This window comes from Paroedura picta, chromosome 1 (assembly GCF_049243985.1).
Source record: "Paroedura picta isolate Pp20150507F chromosome 1, Ppicta_v3.0, whole genome shotgun sequence".
Classification (NCBI taxonomy): domain Eukaryota; kingdom Metazoa; phylum Chordata; class Lepidosauria; order Squamata; family Gekkonidae; genus Paroedura; species Paroedura picta.
The window spans coordinates 83,435,813-83,459,881 of NC_135369.1; the positions used below are offsets into that span (position 1 = coordinate 83,435,813).

The following is a 24,069-nucleotide window of genomic DNA, read 5'->3' on the forward strand; positions in this document are numbered from 1 at the left end:
TTTGTTTTAGAGAATAATTCAAATATTTTGGCTGGGGGTATGGTACTCTCAAGCAGTCCAATATCAACACCAAATACTAGAATGTCCATTAAACACCTACTCATTACAAATATCCAGATATATCTTGCTGCACTTAAGATAGAAGGCAAGAAGCCAAAGAAATATCTTTAGCTACCAATCTATGAAGGTCCAAGGAGACCTGGGAACTCTCAAATCAGGGGTCCAAGAGCCTAGGTAAGTAAATAATCCAAAAGGGAAAGGCTGAAACACACATTTCTCATAGCAGTTCAGAACACAAGGGTATTGCTGGGCTAGCAGCAGTATACACAGGGAAGAGTACATTGGAGCTAAATACACAATAGGGGCAGATTCAGCCTCAGTTATAGAACAAATTGTAAAAACAAAAGGATTACTTCCTTATAGGGTTGGGGAAAGGTTGTAGTTTAGTGGAATATCTGGCTGGACAAGGAGGAGAGGGAGATGTCTCAGAAGCCTGAGAAGTTTCAAATAATATCTGAAGTTTACAGGTGAGGGGGCAGGTGTATGGAAGCAGTCTGTGACCACTTCAGAAAAGTATAATCTTGACAGGAAAATAATTTATGGTGAGATTATGCTGATATCTGTTGGTAGATATCTTTCATTTTGGAGATGCCAATGAGATAGGTTCTTATTCGTGGCTAATGGGACACTGATTTAAGTACTGGAGGCCAGGTGGGTAAGGCAAGACAGAAGTCATCTGTTCAACCTCAGAGTGAATAAGTTCAGTCCTACTTTTCCACTGGCTCCAAAGATCCAAGTGCAAACAGAGGCAGCAGAAAGAGACTAAGGTGGGGCTTGGAGTTCTTTGGAAATTATGACTCGAAACAAAAGAAATCAGTTCCCTGGGAGGAAGTAGCAGACTGTATGGCATCACAGGCTGCAGAGCTGAATCCCTTCTAGGTACCACGTCAAAATACCTACGAATTTCCATTGTCACAGGCAATCCTAGGAGAGAGAAGACTAAAGACAAAGAGTTGCTTTCAGAGAGAGAGAGAGAGAGAGAGAGAGAGAGAGAGAGAGATGGTCCAACTTCCAAGCTGCAGAGGTGAACTAAAATAGCACTTCCACAAAAGCTCGTGTGATTCTCTTCCCTTCTCCAGTAAGTTAATTAATTGCTTCCTTTTTTGCCACAACTAGTTTGCCATTTTATCCAAATCAGGCAATTATAATTTGTGCTGGCTCACTCTACAAACAAATATTCTGAACTAGGAACAAATCACTATTTGGCATCTTGGTTGGAAGGGCAAGCACAAGCCATAATTTGCCAGTTCAGCTACATTTTAATTATGCTGTGAAAACAGAATGAAATGGCTCACTGCCTGAGAAGGGAAGAAGAGGTGGGATCTTGTGACCATACTTTAAGCTTCTCTATAAGGCATTCACATAGCTTCCAACTGTGGTTTGGTGTCAAGCCTGAACCAGCATACAGCCAGAAGAAAGAGTAATGTCTATTTAAAAATCTATTTTAAATGGTAGGGCTGCAATCCAATGCACACTTGCTTCCACAAGGAAAGCTACATAGGAATGGTCTGGGATGTTGCAATAATAAGAATATTAGCTTGCTATCAGATTCTATTTAAATGGAAAATACTTTGAAGTATTATTCTGGCAGCATTGTACTATATGATACTATAGGCACAATTATGTTACTATTGGCTCCAGACTGCATCTAAAAAAAATTGACAATGAGGAAAAGATACACAATTGAACCATTTTTCAAAGGAAGAAAGTTAACTAAAATGAGGCCTCTGATTTATATCTCTGCCTTAAGTTACAGATATTGATCTTAAACAATTTCATATTGGTCTAAGTTTTAAAAAATGACTGGAACAACATTGTTTGACCACTGAGAAAGGCCACTTGGCCCAAACATATTTGGTCAGGGTTAATAACTGTCTGTCTTTGGGATTAATGTGTTCTGAATCGAATCTACTATTTGGGTCTGTTTGTTTTTATTGAATTTGTTAAATACATGCATATTTTCTTATATTTGATAATATTTGTCCTTCAAATTTAGAGATAGAACTATTGGGCCATTATATTCTAAACTCCTTTTTTGTACTTAAAAAGTACAGAGACATCTTTCACTAAACAGAAATCTTTTGTTATTCTGTTATGTGTCTAATATACATTACATTGAAGGTTATATGAAATGTCCAAACCATCTCCCTGCTCCTCTGACTAGCTTAAAAAGGGACCCCCACATTAATGTGCGTAAGACATCTTTCATATACAACTTTTGGAAACAAGTCCCTGTTCTTTAGGAAATGGTCTGTTGTACCTGCATTAAAATGTATTAGGAAGCTGCCAGGAACTTAGTACAGTTTGTCTTTTGGTAATGGTAGAAAATGAGAAAAAGAAAAGTTGGTTCTTGTATGCCACTTTTCTCTACCCGAAGGAGTCTCAAAGCGGCTTACAATCACCTTCCCTTTCCTCTCCCCACAACAGACACCCTGTGAGGTAGGTGAGGCTGGGAGAGCCCTGATATTACTGCTCAGTCAGAGCAGCTTCATCAGTGCTGTGGCGAGTCCAAGGTGGCCGCATGTGGCGGAGAATGGAATCAAACCCAGCTTGCCAGATTAGAAGTCTGCACTCCTAACCATTACACCAAACTGGACAGGATCCAGAGGCCTTGTGCATGACACTGATGGAAATGGTTTGGTGGGGTGGGTAGATTTATAGTACCCTCTCTTTGGGGAGATCTCGACTGCCCCTGATTATTCATATTTGCATACATGCATGTCTGTCTGCCATCTCCTCCTGAAGTGCTTTGTTAATCCTGGAAGGAGAGAAGGTATGTAGTAGACAGCTTTTGGGAGCTGGATGATACTGATGTGAAAATTCCTCATCCCAGACAACAGCATCAACACAGGGCAGTATCAAGAGGCCCTAAAGCAGGCGTGTCCAGATTGTGGCTCTCCAGATATCCATGTATAGCAATTCCCGTGACCCCCTACCAACAGCACCTCGAAAGCCACAGTTTGGCCATGCCTGCCCTAAAGGATGCTTCCTATTCAAAAATTTTAAGTCATAGCTCTGGATTATTGAAGCACATATTCTGTGTTACCTTTTCAGTTGACATGATTCCGGTGACTTGAAAACAATCTGGTTAGTGTGCACAAGAAGGTAATAACTTGCTATAGGTCCCTTCAATTGGACTAATAAAGATAAAAGCTTGTTTGTGATTAGTTACAGGAACACTATATTTGGTCCATAAATATGAAATGCAGCATAAAATAATGCTAAATAATTTGTCAAGGAAAATACATAATTTATTGTTTTGGAGCATTCACTGCACTGTAACACAGAATGTGGTTCATTGGCTTTATTTATCTGGTTTTCATTATTTCCTTATAGCAATAATTCATTCCCCTTCACACTGCTGCTTTACTAATTCATAGGTAGATAAATTTGGATGAAGACTTGCATATGAGAGGTAAAAATGCTTCACTTTCATGTATTAGAACCAGAAACACATCTTTTGGCTTCACGGATGCTAATTTTGTGCTTGATGCACTTAACAGTCTCTAGGAGTGTTAATTGGAGCTATTTATGCTCTTATTTGTGTGTGTTGACATTAACCCATAGAATTCTGATTTTTTGCTATGCTTATCTCTGAACTACAAGACTGTCTAACCAGTCAACTATTTATGTAACATATTTTATTTATTTGATTTGTTTACCGCCATTCCAGCCAGCTCATGGTGGTTTACAGTAGTAAAACAATAAAGGTAAAAGGTAAAAGGTAAAGGTATCCCCTGTGCAAGCACTGGGTCATGTCTGACCCTTGGAGTGACGCCCTCTAGCGTTTTCATGGCAGACTCAATACGGGGTGGTTTGCCAGTGCCTTCCCCAGTCATTACTGTTTACCCCCCAGCAAGCTGGGTACTCATTTTACCGACCTCGGAAGGATGGAAGGCTGTCAACCTTGAGCCAGCTGCTGGGATTGAACTCCCAGCCTCATGGGCGGAGCTTCAGACTGCATGCCTGCTGCCTTACCACTCTGCACCACAAGAGGCTCTAGTAAAGCAATAAAATACTATAAAACATTACTTATAAAACTACATAACTCAATATAGCAGGAAGAGTAAATCCCTCAAGAACTTTACCTACCCCAACAAATCCCCTCTTGCCAGACCCTATGCCTCAAGGAGAATGGTCAAGAGATATAGGTGTCTGGATATCTCCGTGAGGGAGGGGATCCCAAGAACTTCCTTGCCCTAGCTTCAGCCTTACATGTAGTGGAACAGCTCCATCTTGCAGGCCCTGTGGAACTGTGTCAGCTCCAACAGATCTCTCAGCTCTTCTGATAGCTCATTCCATCTGGTAGGAGCCAGAACCGAAAAGGCCCTAACCCTGGTCGAGGCCAGGTGCACTTCCTCTGGGCCAGGAATCACTAACATTAGCTCCCACAGAGTGATGTGCTCTGTGTGTGTGTGTGGGGGGGTGTAGCTCAGTGAAGCTATGAGCCATGCCGTGCAGGGCCACCCAAGACGGACAGGTCATAGCTGAGAGCTCTTACAAAAGGTGATCCACTGGAGAAGGAAATGGCAAACCACTCCAGTATCTTTGCCATGAAAACTCTATGGACAGTTCCAAAAGGCAAAACGATATGGGATAACAGGCAAGTTTGGCCTTGGAGTACAAAATGAAGCAGGGCACAGGCTGGTAGAATTTTGTCAAGAGAATACAATGGTCATAGCAAACACTCTTTTCCAACAACCCAAGAGACGACTCTACACATGGCCATCACCAGAAATCAGATTGACTATGTGCTCTGCAGCCAAAGATGGAAAAGTTCTATACAGGCAATAAAAACAAGACCAGGAGCTGATTGTGGTTCAGATCATGAGCTTCTTGTTGCAAAATTTAGGCTTAAATTGAAGAAAGTAGGGGAAAGCACTAGGCCACTCAGGTACGAACTAAATCATATCCCCGACGAATATACAGTAGAGGTGACAAATAGATTTAAGGAATTAGATCTGATAGACAGAGTGCCTGAAGAACTATGGACGGAGGTTTGCGACATTGTACAAGAGGTAGCAACTAAAACCATCCCAAAGAAAAAGAAATGCAAGAAATCAAAATGGCTGTCTGAGGAAGCTTTACAAATAGCTAAGGAGAGAAGGGAAGTGAAAGGCAAGGGAGAAAGAGAAAGATACACCCAATTGAATGCAGAATTCCAGAGAAAAGCTAGAAGAGATAAGAATGCCTTCTTAAATGAACAGTGCAAACAAATAGAAGAAAACAATAGAATGGGGAGGACCAGAGATCTTTTCAAGAAAATTGGAGATATGAAGAGAACGTTTCATGCAAAGATGGGTATGATAAGGGACCAAAATGGTAGGGACCTCACAGAAGCAGAAGAGATTAAGCAAAGGTGGCAAAATTATACAGAAGAACTATACAAGAGCGAGCTTAACATTCCTGATGACCACAATGGGGTAGTTACTGACCTGGAGCCACACATCCTGGAATGTGAAGTCAAATGGGCCTTAGGAAGTCTGAGCAACAATAAAGCTAATGGTGGTAACAGCATTCCAGTTGAACTATTCAAAATCTTAAAGGATTTTGCAATAAAAGTGCTACACACAATATGCCAGCAAATTTGGAAAACTCAGCAATGGCCACAGGATTGGTAAAGGTCAGTTTACATTCCAATCCCAAAGAAGGGCAATGCCAAAGAATGTTCAAACTACCGCACCATTGCACTCATTTCTCATGCTAGCAAAGTTATGCTCAAAATCCTACAAGCTAGGCTCCACAATATGTGGACCGAGAACTTCCAGAAGTACAGGCAGGATTTCGAAGAGGCAGAGGAACTAGAGATCAAATTGCCAATATATGCTGGATCATGGAAAAAGCTAGGGAGTTCCAGAAGAACATCTACTTCTGCTTCATTGACTATGCTAAAGCCTTTGATTGTGTGGAGCACAACAAATTGAGGCAAGTTCTTAAAGAGATGGGAATACCAGAGCATCTTATTTGTCTCTTGAGAAATTTATATGCAGGTCAAGAAGCAACAGTGAGAACTGAACATGGAATCACGGATTGGTTCAAAATTGAGAAAGGAGTTCGGCAAGGCTGTATACTGTCGCCTTGGCTTTTTAACTTGTATGCGGAGCACATCATGAGAAAGGCGGGATTAGAGGAGTCACAAATTGGGATCAAGATTGCAGGGAGAAATATCAACAACCTCAGATATGCAGATGATACCACTCTAATGGCAGAAAGTGAAGAGGAACTAAAGAGCCTGTTGATGCGGGTGAAGGAGGAGAGTCCAAAAGTTGGCTTGAAACTCAACATCAAGAAAACAAAGATCATGGCATCTGGTCCTCTCAATTCCTGGCAAATAGATGGGGAAGAAATGGAGATTGTGACAGATTTTATTTTCCTCGGCTCCAAGATCACTGCAGATGGGGACTGCAGCAAAGAAATTAAAAGACGCTTGCTCCTAGGGAGGAAAGCTATGGCAAATCTAGACAGCATCCTAAAAAGCAGAGACATCACCCTGCCAACAAAAGTGCGTTTAGTCAAGGCTATGGTCTTCCCAGTTGCAATGTATGGCTGCGAAAGTTGGACCATAAGGAAGGCCGAACGTCAAAGAATTGAGGCTTTTGAACTCTGGTGCTGGAGAAGACTCTTGCGAGTCCCTTGGACTGCAAGGCGAACAAACCGGTCAGTCCTAGAGGAGATCAGCCCTGACTGCTCTTTAGAAGGCCAGATCCTGAAGATGAAACTCAAATACTTTGGCCACCTCATGAGAAGGAAGGACTCCCTGGAGAAGAGTCTAATGCTGGGAGTGATCGAGGGCAAAAGAAGAAGGGGACGACAGAGAATGAGGTGGATGGATGGAGTCACTGAAGCAGTAGGTGCAAACTTAAAAGGACTCCAGGGAATGGTAGAGGACTTAAAAGGACTCCAGGGAATGGTAGAGGACAGGAAAGCCTGGAGGATCATTGTCCATGGGGTCGCGATGGGTCGGACACGACTTCGCACATAACAACAAAATGGGGATTTGTGATATTGTTACCCACCACGAGCCGCAAGGGAGTGGCGGGTTATAAATCTAATAATAATAATAACAACAACAACAACAACAACAACAACAACAAGGTAGTAACTTTCTTTAAAAAAGAGATAAGGCTAGTCTGACATGACTTGTTCTTGAGAAATCCATGCTGCCTCTTAGTGATTACACCCATCTGCTCTAGCTGCACAAGGACCGACTGTTTAGTAATTTGTTCTAAAATTTTGCCAGCTATAGACATCAAGCTGATGGGTCAGTAGTTACCTGGGTCCCCCTCTCCTCCCTTCTTGAAGATAGGGACGTTTGTCCGGTTCCAGTCTTCTGGCACTTCACCTGTTCTCCAAGAATGGTCAAAAATAATGGACTGAGGTTCAGAAATTACATCTGCAAATTCTTTCAGTACCCTTGGATGCAGTTCATCTGGCCAAGAAGTTTTGGTTTTATTTAAAGAAGCTAAACTTGTTGGTTTGAAGTTTGATAAGCATTTTGTTAGAGTGGAGAAAGTCTGCCTGGAAGTGTATCTATTCACAAACCAGCACAACCCTCCATGAACAGCTTGAAACTCCAAGGAATGTTTGTGCCAGTTAATCTGCCATAAACATAAATTCTTGAACCTGAAACTTATCAGAATTCATCATAAGGTGGTTTGTGCCCGTCCTTAAATGTAACACAGCAAGCTGATTTGTGTATTTGATGGGAAGGAAGTCAGTCATATAAGACTTAGAATTATGCATTAAAATGTTTTCTGAAAAATCAGCACAGAAGAAGGGAAACCTGCATTTAGGGTTCCTGCATACAACAGCAAAAACAAGAATGGTAGGAGTATGAATGCATACTCTGGATGGCTAAGTTCATTCTTATCTCATCAGATCTTGGAACATAAGCAAGATTGGCTCTGGTGAGTACTTGGATAGGAAACTGCCAAGGAAGTCCAAGATTACAATACAGAGGCAGACAATGGCAAGCCACCCCTGAATGTCTCTTGCCTTGAAAACCATACAGGGTCACCAAAAGTCAGTTGTGACCTGGCAACACTTTCCATCACCATGTTGAGTTTCAGAAACCTTCATTCTAACTACTCTGCCTTCCTTGATATTTTTAGGCTGCAATTTTGAAAATGCTAAGTAATGAGTAAGGCCCTTTGAACACTGCAGGACTGAACGTGTACTGGATTGCACTTTAAATATACAAAATCCCAACTAGAATTTAACTAGCCTAATTACAAAAATAAACTCTTTTCAATCTTCACAAAGAAGAGCTCTACATGGGACTGCCCTTCAGATTCAGTTGGTACAAAATGCTGCAGCCAGAAGGTTGACTGGAGGGGGCTGTAGTGACTATATCAGTCCAGTTTTGGCCCATCTGCACAGCCTGCAGCAAAGACACTTGGCTTGGAACCTCCCAACATTTTCAAATGCCCCCCATGACAGCTATTTTCGATGGCACCCACTGCCTACCTTTGAAACTGTCAAGTTGCCTGGCGGGCTCTACAAGGTTGAACCCTGGTTCTACAGCACATTGTTCAGAATGGTTTTTCTTAGGTTCCAGTAAATGGTTAACAGCGATGGGGGGTGGGAAGAGATCACAACAAAATGTGACACGTAATAGCTTTGGCTGATGGCTTTGTGCTCAGCAAGAACCGAGCTTCCACTATGTTCAAATACTAGTCATGTGTTGTATCTGGCAGCTGTCAAATCATCATCCATCAGGGTACAACCCAAATCAATGGTTGTCTTGCTGGATTTTGTGAGACGATTATTTTTAATCTTTCCTTAGATGGTTCAAAAAGTTTGCACCAACCCATTCACTGAAAAATAACATCAGTAGTAGATCTGATAGGGTTTACAGGCACTTATGTTTTCTGTTACTACACAGAACTCTCAATGAGACCTTGAGAGGCACTACCCTGGTGAATACAGTTCTGCTTTTAAATTTTTTTAAAATTTGTGCAGCAGTAAAAATTAGCATGCTTGTTGTTGAAGTGGCACCTACAAAGTGCTGGAAAATAATATTAGGCCTTTAGGCTGATGTTAAAAAATGAGCTCTGCTGGAGCAGACTAAACATCCATCTAGTCATCATTCTCCTTCCAACAATAACTAGTCACAAGCCTCTGGAAAGCCCTCACAAGATAAAGAGCTAGACAAATCTCACAATTTGTTCATGGAGACAGGTCTAAAAATGTTTAGAACAACAAAGAAGTATGTGGCACAGTGAAAAGCAACAGGAGGATCTGAAACACTGCAGCATGATATGGAGCACCACTTGCTACCTAATGAAATAAGCTATTACCTTGATTTAGTTCCCATGTTATTATTGCATATTTAGAAATAACAGCCACAACTAGCTTCTGTCCCTAAATATATACTGGCAGCACCTCTTGGTCAACAAATTCCACCTCTTTCTGATCTACTATTAAAAGTTCACAGCAAAACATGTTTTCAATCATTTTAAGGGAAGAACAGTTTCTTGTTGATTTATCCAAATCTAAGACATTTTGATATTTTTGTGAGTTTTCCTTTACATTCTTTGTAATGCACACATAAAATCACATCTCATTGATCCTACTTGTTTCAAGATTCTTGGGTGAAAAGCAGGATTTTCTGATAGCTGATTTGAAAGATGTGTGCTCCTTCTCAAGTTCCTACCCTGACCAGTTTTTATACGCACTGGCTGAATAGAGACATTAGCATGCTCCATTCAAAATCTTTGACTTTGTTGGCCAGTATAAGAGGGCCCTTTCAAGGGAATGAGCTTTCTTTAAAATTCAAAGTCCATGATTTTGTCCTGTTCTCAGTTCAGTGTATATCACATATCAGTAATGGGTGAAAACACCCCTCCCTAACACTAGCCCTCAGGAACTCAAGGTCATTTCACAGCCATCCAACAGTCCTACTAATAGACTCATTAGTCACAGCTGTAAGAGTTTGTAGGGGAGAACTTCTGTGCTCATCTTGGGACAGTATAGGAGCCCCAAGTCTCCTATAAATGCAGTCTGTCTCGATCCTACTCCTTCCTTTTAACCTTATAATTCAGTAACTATGCAGTGACTGCCTTCAGAGTGGAACAACCATCCCTGGACCCAGATAAAATGCTCTGGGACTAGAATGAAGGCCCCAGGACTGGAATATGTGCTCAGGAACTGGAATGACAGCTGCCAGATTGAAATAGCAGTCTCTGGAAACATATAAACTGCTTTGGGACCAGAACAGCCCCTGGAGCACTGATTCAAGCTCTAGGGGAGCCAAGTCATTTTTACCTTGGCATTTATCTGCTGAAAGAATATAGGATACACACCAGTTACAATAGTGTCATACTGGCATCAGTGGCACAATGGTATGACAGGGCTGAGTTGCCTATATAGTTTACAATTAAACCAAAACAGGAACTGCCTAGAACAGATGAATATTTGTAGATGCTCATGTCAGGTCTTAAAAACCTGGTATCTTAGGCTCAGTTCTATTTGGAGAGGTAAATTTGTGTCTGGTCTGTACAACCACTTGAGTCTACAGCTGGAGGCTTTGATGACTTAATATTCATCTCTACAGAACATTCTCTGTACACAGATAACTCCTATGCCAGGGGAAAGGGTTCTACCACAATATTTATTTATTCATTTATTATTGTAATTGTTGACCTCTACTCCCAGCCCAGCCAGCTCATGGCAGTTTACAATAAGAACATTAAAATCCACAGAAAACTTAATACATTTAACCAATATTGGCAGCAAAAACAATCTACAAAAAACTCCCCCATCCCATCTCCTCATACCCTACCGCAGCTGTCACTATCATCCCAGAGGGTATTTACTGGCAATGTCTGGCTGAGGGGCTTATAGAGGAAGCGACCCGATCTTTCTAGCCTGGCCTCAACTGGCGGAAAAACTCCATCTTACAGGCCCTGTAGAATGCTGATAGCTCCATCAGGGCCCTCAGCTCTTCCAGGAGCTCATTCCATTAGGTCAGGGCCAGGAACGAGAAGGCCCTAGCCGAAGTCATGCATGACTCCTGGGGGCCAGGGACAACCAGCAAATTCATACTTTTGATGCCTCCCTGTCTATGGAGGCTCAAGTCACGAAAGTAGCCCAGACAGCTTTTTTTCATCTTCGCCAGGCCCGGCTACCAGCACCCTACCTGTCCTCGGAACACCTAGCCACTGTGATCCATGCAACGGTCACTTCCAGACTACACTACTGTAACTCGCTCTACGTGGGCCTGCCCTTGACTTTGATCCGGAAGTTACAGCTGGTACAAAATGCGGCAGCTAGGGTCCCCACTAGGACACCTTGGAGGGCCCATATTCAGCCGGTACTCAGTCATCTTCATTGGTTACCAGTCTGTTTCTGGGTCAATTTTAAGGTGTTGATATTAACCTTTAAGGCCATACGCGGCTTGGGTCCTACTTATCTGCGGGACTGTTTGGTTGCTTATGCCCCCCCCGCAGGGCTCTCGGCTCTGCGGGTATGAATCTACTGACTGTCCCGGGCCCCTGGGACGTTCGCCTGGCCTCAACCAGGGCCAGGGCCTTTTTGGTCCTGGCCCCAACCTGGTGAAATGAGCTCCCGGAGGAGCTAAGGGCCCTGTCGGAACTACCATCTTTCCGCAGGGCCTGTAAGACAGAGCTCTTCTGCCAGGCATATGGTTGAGGCCAGGGCAGAGCCCAGGTTCCATCCAAGATCCCTAATCCATCGGCCAGTCTTTCTCTCCTCTCTCTCTTACAGAATTAACCTCTGACCTCTCTCTGAACAAGCGGGGAAAGTTATAGAATAGAATGCCATCTTTTATTGTAATAATGGGGTATTTTACTTTTACTGATTTTACTTTGATTTTATATTTTATTGTGAACCGCCGTGAGACCTTTTTGCGAACGGCAGTATATAAATCCAATTATAAATAAATAAATAAATACCCACAGAGCAAAGAGTTCTGCAGGGAGCATAAGAAGAAAAGTTATCCCTAAGATGTGGGACCCAGGCGGCGGATGACCATAAAGGTCAGAACCAAAACCTTGAACCTGATTCCAGAAGCCAACTAGTAACCAATGCAGCTGCCTTAGCATAGGCTAGACATGGGCCCTCCAAGATGACCCTAGCAGCCGCATTTTGCACCAATTGCAATTTCTGGGTCAGAGACAATGAAAGGCCGGCATAGAGCGAGTTACAGAAGTAGACTGGAAGTGATCATTGCATGGATCACTGTGGCCAAGTGTTTTGAGGACAGGTAGGGTGCTAGTAGCCTAGCTTGGTGCAGGTAGTTTGTGGTACCTTCATGTGAGCCATCATAGATAAGGAGGCATCAAAGATCACCCCCAAATTCCTGGCTGCAGGTACCGCCCAGAGCTGTATGGAAGAGTGGTATAAAAATCTAAATAAATATATAAATAATAAGCTACATCCCGTCCAAGCAGTGGAGGTGCGCTTCCTGATCTTGTCCCCTTTTACCTAGCCATGGGACCTCTATCTTGGAGGAGTTGAGTTTCAGATGACTCTGCCTGAGCCATCCAGACACTGCTTCCAAATGTCTGGCAAATGTTTCCGGGGGAGAGTCCGTCCGTCCGTCCATCCATCCATCGAACCGGGTGTCATCCACATACTGGTAACACCTCAGTCAAAGCCCAAGACTAGTTGTGCCAGAAGGTTTGTACAGATGTTAAAAAGCATAGGGGAGAATATCGCCCACTGCAGCACTCCACAAAGGAGTAAAAGTGGTCAGACAACTCTTCCCCCACTGCTACCCTCTGTGTTCAGTTCTTAAGGAAGGAGATCAGCCACTGTAAGACTGTCCCTCTAATCCTCATCCCAGTGAGGCAGTGGGCTAACAACTCAAAGTCGGCTACATCAAACACGGCTGACAGATCTAAAAGCATGAGGATAGCTGAACTGCCCCAATCCAGCTGGCACTGGAGATCATCTGACAAAACAACAAGCACAGTCTCCACCCCGTGGTCAGGACACAAGCTTGACTGGTATGGGTCCAGGGCCAAAATTTCCTCCAAGAATGCCAGGAATAGACTTAGTTTAGTCTCAGTTTAGCCATTGCACTGAGAATGAGTGCAAAAGACAAATGTGTTTGGAATTCCAAACAACTTAGCAGAAGCAATATTGAAACCATGCTTCTAAAAGGCAGCATGATTTATAATGATCACTAGAGTACAATTAATACCAACATATATCTAAAGAGCAGTTGTTAAACGAGTCCCTTGATCACTGCAACATTTATCTCAGTGTTTTCTGCCAAGCAGCCTTTCCCTAAATTGCAGAAGGATTTTTACACATTTGTTCTCACAAGGTCACTGTCAACACACAAGTGTATCAAGAACCTATCACTATCTCAGATCCATGTGGAACAAAATAGCATTCTATTTACATTCTCCACAAACTTCATTATGAGAAAAAGAGCATCCTACATAAACTGCATATAAGTGCCTACTAGAATGCTGCATCAAACAGACAGTTTTGTTATGGGGTGTGTATATTCCACAGTATTGGACTATGCATTTTATTTATAATTAATTAATTGGCATAGTTAGTTACTATTTAATTATTCTTAACAATATTACCTTTTTGTTTGTTTCCCTTTCTATTTTAAACAAGAACTTACAAGAATTTAAACATTTGTTATGGGAAGGCCATTTAATAATCCTGTGTTTGTTTGATTTATTATATTTATATACTGCCTTCCCTTGTGGTTCAGGGTGGTTGTTTTCACTCTGGCAGGGCCCTGATTTTGTCTGGGAGCTCACTCCACCAGGTGGGAGCAAGACAAAGAAAACCCTGGCTCTGGTTGAGGACAGATGAGCTTTCCAGGGGCCAGGGATCACCAATTTGTTTATGTTAGTGGGGTGTAGTGCTCTCTGGGGGATGTAGATAGAGAGGCAGTTTTTTCAGGTACTCAGGGCCCACACCACATATGGAATAGGAATAACCAGGATTCAGAGAGGAAGGAAGAAGGCAGGAGCAAGTGGAAAGAGCTACCAACACACAAAAAAGGTAAAACCTGAAGAATCACAGGGTGCTCATTTAGAGAAAGGTGACAAAACACGAAAACAGAATGCTTATTTATCTGGAAAAATTCTATGCCACCCCTCTAGAGACAAGCTCCAGGTGACTTACTACTAAAACAAAACCATTAAAAATGCACCCAAGGCATAAGGGCAACATAAAATGCCAGACTAATTACAATATTCATAAAGCAGCTCTCCTAGGAAGCGCACCACAGACCTATTGAAAGAAGGGGGGGGGGGGAAACCTTAATTAAAAGCCCATGCAGCAAGGAAAGTTTTATCTTGGCAACTAAAGAAAATGAAAGTAGGCCCCAGGCAAATAATCTTTTCCTATTCAGATTCACTGTAACTGCAGTGGAAAGGTATCCTAAGCGTGCTAGACATTTACAGAGGCTGACTGTGAGCCTATACACATGATTGTTTAGAAAACAGCAGCCATGAATAAGCAACCTGCAGATTCTTTCTGCAGTCTCTTCAGTCTAACAAATGGAAGACTCATGTGCCCAGACAGGCTGAGGTATCCTCAGAAAAACAGGTTGTGATGGACTGCTCTCCCAAATGCTATACCAGTTCATACTGGAAGGCTCATTACATAACACTGGATGAAAGTAGAGGGATGGACCTAGTAGCACCTTCACATGATTTGAAATACTTCTCCCTTTTAAATATTTTCCTCAATAGAGGTCGATACACTCCAGGAAGAATTGGTTGTCCGCCAGATTCACAATGCAGAGTAACTAACAACCAGCTAGGGGAGTATCTTTTAAGAAGACATCCTCAGACATTTTTTAGGATCAATCAAAATCGTACGTAAAAACCAAAAGGGAACATTAAGAATAGTAAGAGTCAATTTACTTTTGGAAGGCATGGCCACTTCATACTGAAGAATGGCTTGAATGTGAGAAGACTCAGGGGCAGAGGGTTATCAGTTCAAAGGGTTTGCATATAAAGTGGATGAGAGCTACGGACATATTGGTATTGGAGGGGTTATGGCTTGGTACAAGTTTTGAAATCCTTTAAATTATTGAGAAACCTGGATGTCCCTCAATTTGGCAGGAAGTGAAAAATTGAAATTGCAATTCTGTGACTTTGGAATTAGATATTTTCCCATAAATAAGTAATCAAATATAATCCAGAATAGAGTGACCAACACTAGGGAAAAGATCAAATTTATGAAGCTCAGCATAATGTACAAAGCAAATCCATTTAATCACAAGATTTCTTGGTAAAGGGGTTTGGATACCATGCCTCCATGACACAAATGATGTTGTATTTCTCTGATGGAGTCTTCCATAAGTCCAAAAGCCTTCTTGCTTCACAGGATGCTACTGTTTAAGAATGGACATCACAGGATCCATCCCACAGAATCCAATCAGAAGTCTGCATTAAGCACTTGGTAATAACTCCCAGCAAAATGACACCTTTACCCAGATATCTGTGTAAAGTTTACAACTTTGCTAGGTGAATGCAAAATATGCATTCAGTGAGTACTAACCTAGAACTATGATTACAGGCAGGCTAATACCACATGCCCGGTCTATTTCTCCACACAACTATTGAAAATGAACCTTCCAATCTACTGTATAAAAGAGAAATTTGGTATACTTGGAAAGAAATAATTGGGAATCAAGCCAAGAATGGGGCCACTGACAACTAGATCAGAAGAAAGGAAGCCAGCACAAAAAATGTTTTGCCAGGTAATTTTAAAAAACTGTAAATAATTTTTATGTCATCTTGCTGATGTTTATTTTGAGGGCCTTGCCAAGGGTACATAGAAGCACAAGACAGCCCTTGTCTTTAGTATGTTTGGATGTGCTTTGGAAGTCTTATTTTATTATTCTAAACCACCCCCTCCCTCTGAAGAGCTTGGGAAAGGATATATCATTCACAGCCTCTACCACTTTACCCTCATAACAAATTTGTAATCTCTTGGTGCTGGGCAATCCCTCGACACCACGCAATCCCCCAATGACAGGTGGTCTCTGGACATCAAGTGTTGAAGGACATCAGCGCGATTGTTTGACATTGGCAAGGGAGTATCCCTGCCAAACCTCTTCCATGACGCCAGCACCATCGTCGGCACCCATGACTGGGATTCTGACGTTGAAGACAGCGCCAAAGAATGACAACTGCGCCACCAGGGTTGATGGGGTATAACCTTGTCACTGGAACCAATGGTTAAGACCACTTGTGATATTAGAGTTTCATTGTTACTTACAACAGAAGGAAAAACATAGACTGGAAGTAACCCTTTCCGTATCCCAAAATCAAAATATGTATAATTTTAATTGCTTTTCATTTTGATCTACCCTATTTTGATAACTGGAGATCAACTTCTATTTTTTGAAACAAGACAAACAGTACATCTGTAGTGTTATTTTATTGAACCAAATTCTAATGGCAAATTTTGAGTCTCAATTTGAACCGCCATTTAAAATACATTAGAAGAATGTAGTGACCTTTATACAAATCCCAAACAGGTTATAAATGTATTTTGAAAAGACATCTATTTACATAACAATTTCCATATCAGAGTCTAGAACACTGTCAGGATTTGCAATATTTTGAAGAAGCAATTTTGAGTATTGGTTCAATAAACAGATGCAAGCAAATTGCATCACAGAAACAGTAGCATCCTTGGGTAGCTTTGCAGATCCAGACTGCAGACTGATTTACTTTAGGTTTCTTCAAATGGAACAATCCTTTAATTCTCATTGATGTAGTGGTTAGTCAGTCAGTAACCTTTTATTGGCATAAAATATGTATAGGACATATAAAAATAGGGTTTAAAATTTCAACAAAATAATAAAATAGGCCATGGGGTTACATAACCTAACAGATCTTAAAATGATTAAATAAACTATAAAAGATAAAATACAAGGTAGGCAGCATATTATAAAAGCATCTTAGTTAAAACTCTGGCAACTAAAATGGTTACCTCTGGGTCTTTGTCAGAGAGCAGAAATTGCAAGGTCATAGATTTACTTACAGAAGGCTTGTTTCCCAGCAAAGCAACAAACCTGTCATCCCGACACTGCTCATATAAGGGGCAATCTAACAAAACGTGTGAGACAGAGTCAGGGCAGCCAGAACCACACGGACAGAGTCTCACATGGTATGGGATACGGTGGAATCTTCCCTCTAAGACCTTTGAGGGGAAAGCATTCATTCGTGCCAGGAGAAAAGCTCTTCTCAGGGGTGGGACATCAAGAAGATGCAAATATGTAGGCATAATATTTCTCTGCATAGTGATGCCAAAGAATGCTGGTGAGCAGACTCGAGGCTGGGTAGTGGTTATGAATGGCACCTTCTAATCTGGCAACCTGGGTTCCACTCCCTATTCCTCCACATGCAGCCAGCTGGGTGACCTTGGGCTAGTCACAGGCCTGTTAAAAGCTGTTCTCACAGAGCAGTTTCTCTCAAAACTCTCTCAGACTCACCGTCCTTATAGGGTGCCTGTTGAGGGGAGAAGAAGGGAAGGCGATCGTAAGCCACTATGAGACTCCTTTGGGCAGTGAAAGGCAGAGTATAAAAACCAACTCCTCTTCTTTTACTTCCAAGTTGGTTGCTGGTTATCCTTTTGAGTTTTCCAGGATTTCCACTGCTATATTTTTCTTGCCAACCACTGCCCTATATGCCTCCTTCAGTCTTCTGATCTGAATACTGCCCTCCCACCCCCAGTCATGTTATAGATCTGACCAATTCCAGTATTACCACCTCATGACATAGTCAGACAGCATCAGAAGTCCAAAATATAGCCAATGTCACCTCTCCTAGAAACTGAGACACCACTGATCCATGGCCTCTAAAGTTATCAGCGTGACAAGAAAGAAGCCATGCTGCAGCAGCTCTTACAATAATTGTGGAGGGGCAAAAAGAGTCCTGAGATGACAGTTCAGGATGAAATACAAGGACATTTCTTGAAGAAGCTATTTACTTGCTGACTAGCAATGTAATAATAAAAATAACAGATATGTGGATTAAGCAAACATATCAAGAAATGGTTACAGGAACAGTTTTTGGCTGGATCCAGAAGAAAAGCTTGCAGATAGAACTGTTGCAGCTACTGATGTATTCCACAAGCAACAGAGCACTTTTCAGCAGGAACAAAATGCAGTCTGTGAGAAGTACATATTACCTAAGAGTAGATATTATAAAAGCTGTGATTATCCTGAGTCCATAAGAAAGCAAAGAGCTAAGCAAGGGTGAGTTATCTGGAAGCCCACTGAGGAAAGTAGTGCCTGAATATAGGCACAACAGAGAAAAACAAGAACCGAGACACTCATTGATGTTCCACATTATATTGCTTTCTTGTTCCGAAGTATTTATCATTACATACGTACAATCAAAGACCAATTCCTTGGGATGGATGTGTGTACCCATTTAATTCTTAATAGTTATGGTCACCCTCAATCAAAGTATAATATTCCCACAAGGAAATAATTATGGGCATGGGTTCATCGTAGCGCTTCAGTAGCACTGTGCTAAGGGTACATTTAAATGAAAACTATTCTATTAAAATATTTAACAAGGGAGGAACAAGTAATATTTATACATCTCAGTAATCAACATTTTAAAACCAACTAGAAGGGACTTCCAATTAGGAACCAAAGCGGCACATATGCTCTGCATGGAATAGTCAGACTGAAATCACTTTAAATGATTTCCCAGAGTAGCCAAGTTGTAAGGATTTCCTCTATTGCCAACATTTTGATTCCAGGTTTGCTGGGGCACAGAGAAGACTCCTCAACACACATGCCTGGCTGCTGCACCTAAATGGCTTCCCTTGTTGGGGATGGCCAACATGGGCAGTCATTTTAAAGTGGATTCCTTGTGATAGTTGTTCCCTGAGCTCACCTGCCTCCCACCTCTTATATAGACAGTTATTCTGGATCGTATCCAAGAATGGGTCCCAGCCATTTTTCAACCTCTGCCACCGCAATGTTTTTCCTTAAAGCATAATCTTCCACCTGCAGAATAAACAAGAGGTTAACTGATTTAGCATCTTCACTGTTGAAGCTTTCATTTTTCAATATGCTCAAATAAATCTAAGAATGTAAGTTTCACCAACCATTCCCCATGAGAACAGCCACAAGGCTGCCATTCTCTTTACCTGATCTTTTAATATTTTTCCAACAGCAAAGTATTTGGATTCAGGATTAGAAAAATAGAGACCAGATACTGCTGAAGCAGGCATCATCGCTAGAGACTCAGTCAACTGAATACCTGAGAGTGTCAAAAGAAAACATCTGTGGTTACTTAGAATCCAGTGTAGTGCAAACCATTAAGAGAATGAGCTATTATGTTCTTTGTTCAAGTTGGTTGGCTTAAAGCAAACCATTGTTTAATATGCCCTTGTCTTTGCCTTCCCAGGTGTGTAATATACTGGCCTACCTCACTGTTGATGTAAAAACTGATCCTCTCAAGAATATGAGTTAATCTGAGTGCTTGCAAAGAAGTGTGCTATAAAAACAGAGACTGAATTCTTATAGCGCTTTGGGGAACACAGGAGCTACAGCAGCCCCTGCTGCTTATCATGTCTCTTATGTAGCATAAAGAGTCCAGCCCACGCTGCAGTTCCTCCCTGCACCAGCATTAACCTAGTTGTCAAAGAATTAATACTGGTGCTGTGAGGAGTTGCAACAAGGCCTCCTTGTTGGTGAGATGTAAGGCTTCTGATGATACCTAGCAGTGTCAGAAGGTGCACCACTGATGCAGCTTCCATTCAGTGAAGGCAACAGAACGCCCCAGAACAAGCACTGGAATTCTGACTTGTATTGCAAATTATTCCTGGGGAGATCTTCATCATGGATATTGCAGCCACTTTAAGGAGCTTTTAGTTACAAGCACTAGTACCATACTTTGGAACATTCTGTTCGAATGAATGCTGCTGTATCAGCCTTTCTCAACTTTTTAGCCATGAGAAACCCCTGAAACATTCTTTAGACCTTGAAAAACCCCAGAAGTGGCACTATCATGCAGAATATGGTTGGGAAGCATAGCTCTGTACATGTACATGCCCGCTTGTGGGAATGTGGGAAGCATTAAATTAATTCATACTGATAGCCCAGTGAGTTGGGCAGAATTATGGTGGGTGCCATAGGAGGGGGCTCAGGAGGAAGTGATGGCACGGGTCAACCTCAATCGAATGCCTGGTTGAGGAGCTCCCTTTTGCAGGCCCTGCGGAACTGTTCCAAGTTCCATCAAGGCACTGATCTTCTCTGGAAGCTCTTTCCGCCAGGATGGAAAAAGCTCTGGCCCTGTTTGAGGCCAAGCGGGTTTCCCTGGTGCCAGGGATCACTAGGAAGTTGGCATACTGTGAGACGCACTGAGCGTGGCAATGGTGGCAGCAGCTTGAGAGATGAGCTGGGCTTGACATCTCAAGAGCCATGCTGCACTGCACCAGGTTTGGTATCCCCCCCCCCAAGCTCATGGTGATGGAGGGCCCAGGGGCAGCCACACCATGCCAAGCAGCATCTGAGGAGGTTGCTAGGCTCAAAAGCTATGTTAAATTTGGTGTGTGTGTGTGTGTGTGTGTGTGAGGGGGGAGGGACATGGGATTCCCCTGTGCAAGTCTCCCCACACACACACACTGGGAATCTCCATTCAAGGGGATTCAGTAGTGATTGGTGAGAGGGATCCCCCCCTACGAGTATTGTAGGTGCCCATTTGTAATTTATAATCTTATAGTATTTGCATATCATTATTTTGACTTTTGCAAACAAACAGCACTCCAAGAGTTAGTTATACACATGAAAAATGACATCATAGTGCCTTCACATTTCTCCAGCCAAGTCTTTGTCATGAATGTATTATTTATTGATTAAAACACTTTCATACTTAAGGATATTGTAGGGCTTGGCTGCACCAGTGAATTGGATGAGATGTCAGACTTTAAAAACAAATCTCACATTTAAAAACTGGTATACAAGAGGGTACATTAAAACAGCATTAGCCACACAAACACTGAAGACATTTTAAACCAAATAGCATGACAAAGTAAAGTAAAAAAAAATCAATATATGAATTCACTTGGAAAAGGACACAAGAATGATTTTCTTTTACCTCCTTAATTTCAGGACACTTTTCCCTTCCCAACTTACTTTTAATTTTTCCTTCAATTTAAAAACGTTTAACTAAACAAAGAGAAGACGGTTCATTTTTATCAGAATCGTTTTTAAAATACAATTTTTAAACCACATGTTCTATTAAATACCTGTTGCCTCTTCAATATTTGCCAGTTTCCACATAGTGAGTTTTTCTGTGTGGTCAGGTTGACAAGGATACCCAGGAGCTGGACGGATTCCTTCATATCGGATTCTACGTAATTCTGAGAATTCCAGCTGTTCATTTTCACAGTAAGCCCAGAACTCTTTACGAACCCTTTCATGGAGTTCCTCTGCAAATGCCTGAATACAAACCAGAAGCAAGCACTAGCTCTGAGTCTGCTTAAGACATAATTATGCTACTTCAGTGCATTATGGGTAAAGAGCTTTGAAGAAACCAAGGCTCTCATTCCTACTTTTTTTTTTTTTTTACTAAAAGACACACACACAGACACATATATATATTCCTGCATTTTTGAAAACCACCCCAGGCTAACAAAATGTTGACAGAGAGAAAGAGGCAGTAGAAAAGAAGCAGTAGAAAAGTAAGACCCAATCACAATAGCCTTTTGGTATTAGTAGATTTGGAATACATAATGGTTATAGTTTTTATCCCAATTTGCAGCCAAAATTTGATGAGAACAGTATTGGTTACCTCTGCCAAGCGGTCTGCCAGTGCTTTCACCATTATGATACTGTAGTCATCACACTGTTTCTCATACTCCTTGCACAACTCATCTACTCCAAAGCATGCCACGGCAAACAGACCGAGATAATCATTAACTCCTGATTCCAGAGGGGCTATAAAGTCCGACAGGCAGTAATAGGGTTCCGTATTGGCAGGGTCTTTTTCAGCCTGAAACAGCAAATGGAACATTGCATTAACTACAGTATTTGCTGGCGTATAAGACTACTTTCCCCCCCTGAAAAACATGCCTCCAAGTGGGGGGGGGGAGGGTTGTCCTATACGCCGGGTGCACTTCAGTTGGGATAGACAGAGCTGCCCATAGTGGCCCATAGTACTGTAATGTAATGTAACAAACTCTATATTTTGAGTGGAAATGTTGGGGGGTCATCTTATACGCCGGCAAATACGGTAAAAAGAACTTGCAGTCACAAGAAGCTGATCTTGGCAGGCCTAAGTACAATCATAGAGCACTTGTTTTGCCTCCATCTTATCCGATTATGCTTTCAAATTTCAAAGCAGAAGTTTACACAGGAGGCTTTCTTCAAACATTGGACAGCACTTATTCCATTCAGGACCAGTACAGTATACGTTTCCATCTTAATCAAAGTTAGTAAATAAGATTTGCATAGTTGTTCTCAAACACCTTAATAGATTTGATTTGCTTTCCTTTAAGGAGAACATAAAAACCTCAATGAGAAGTGTTCCAATGATAAACATATTTCTTTAAAGAACAGGGGTAAATGAAAACTAGCTAGTAGGGTCATTCCTTACTCACTTATGAAGATGTCCAATGTTACATATTTTAAAAGAATGCTTAATAGCTAACAGAAAAGATTAAGCACTAAAGATAATATAATGTACCATATCTAAAGAATACATTTTAATGGCTGTCAGTGATAAGGAAACTAGAAAGGCAGAAGGGAGGAACTAGGAGGTAATGTTCCAGTACATGTTGTCTTTGTGAGTGCAGGTGGCAGGTTACAGTGGATGAGCGAGAGGGTTGTGAGTGTCCTTCATAGTGCAGGGGTTGGACTAGATGACCCAGGAGGTCCCTTCCAACTCTATGATTCTATGATTCTATGATCCTTGGTCCTGAAACTATCCCAAAGTGTCTGGACATCATAAAACACATATTTAAGAAAAACTGGTTTGTTCTTTACCTGCTGCCTTAAGCAATAGAATTTAGCTATTGGTTCTAGAGATTGCATTTCCTCATCAGCATATAAATAAATGTCATCTTGAATGCTCTGAGCTGGCCAAAATCCAACCAGACCCTTGGCTTTAAGTTTCTTTTGTGCAATCAAAGTTTTCAGCAAGCTCTGTGCATCATTATAGACTTTTTTTGCCTCCTCCCCTGGTAAATGAAGAGAAATAAAAAAATTCAAAAGAACTTTCCAAAAATACTTTTAAAAAAAGGATTTACTTTTTAGCATTGTTTCCCTCCTGTATATCAATACATGACAGTGACTTGGCTGAGGCTGTGATATAGGACTCCAAGTTTCCACAGTAAGCCTGGCTTAGCACAGGCAACAGAGGACTGGAGAGCAGTGTTGTGGGAGCATCTACATTCCCCAGAACTGACTCTCATTAATGCTTCAGAAGTATAAATTTGTCATATTTAGGCCAAGATGGACAGGGTATACGTTCACATGGCCCAGAGAAGATTAACTGTGATTAACTATTTTGCTTTGATCTGTTTGTAGATCATCCATTTACCTACAATATTTCAATTGCTCCTCTGTTTTTCCTCCCAACTACACCAAAGATTTAACGGAGCTTTAATCCAGCTGATAAATATCTTTAATTAGCACTGCTCCCAAATGTATTGTTGGTATCAATCGGTGCGTATATACATAATTTGAAGGCACTTTAAGTGGCATTTAATATGCCATTTAGACTTTCTATCAGAGAATGTTACTCACCCACTGTTTTATCGTTGAAGATTTTAGGAAATCCCCTGTTTGGGTATTTCCCTCTAAGTTGCCAGACATCAAAAAATGGCTTCCAATCAATGTATTTCACTAGCTTCTTCAAGTCATAATCTTCAAAAACTTTAGTGCCAACAAACTGTGGTTTAACTGTAAGAATACAATGCATAGGTTTGGCAGTTCAGGTACACTGCGTAGGTTACCTCTGTTTTGCAACATAATATACAAAGGCATAGTGCGGGTAAAAGAAGAAATTATGGTTTGTCTAACTACAGTTC

General features: G+C 41.6%; 1 protein-coding gene and 1 long non-coding RNA gene across 3 annotated transcripts in view; one reads left to right on the top strand and one right to left on the bottom strand.

The window, feature by feature from the left end:
- The window catches only part of LOC143841289 (uncharacterized), a 38,297-nt gene that overhangs the window by 5,861 nt on the left and 8,367 nt on the right, over positions 1 to 24,069 (top strand). The window lies entirely within an intron of this gene.
- The window catches only part of MTR (5-methyltetrahydrofolate-homocysteine methyltransferase), a 72,059-nt gene continuing 64,424 nt past the window's right edge, over positions 16,435 to 24,069 (bottom strand). The window contains exons 28-34 of one of the 2 annotated variants that reach the window (XM_077345403.1): positions 23,786 to 23,941; positions 23,024 to 23,217; positions 21,831 to 22,031; positions 21,286 to 21,478; positions 19,183 to 19,295; positions 18,927 to 19,039; positions 16,435 to 18,207 (exon numbers count right to left, since the gene is read on the bottom strand). In XM_077345403.1, the coding sequence (XP_077201518.1) occupies positions 18,953 to 19,039; positions 19,183 to 19,295; positions 21,286 to 21,478; positions 21,831 to 22,031; positions 23,024 to 23,217; positions 23,786 to 23,941 (944 nt within the window). In that variant the 3' untranslated portion in view covers positions 16,435 to 18,207; positions 18,927 to 18,952. Of the gene's footprint in view, positions 19,040 to 19,182; positions 19,296 to 21,285; positions 21,479 to 21,830; positions 22,032 to 23,023; positions 23,218 to 23,785; positions 23,942 to 24,069 lie in introns of both variants that reach the window. The other variant, XM_077345393.1, reaches the window with a different exon arrangement.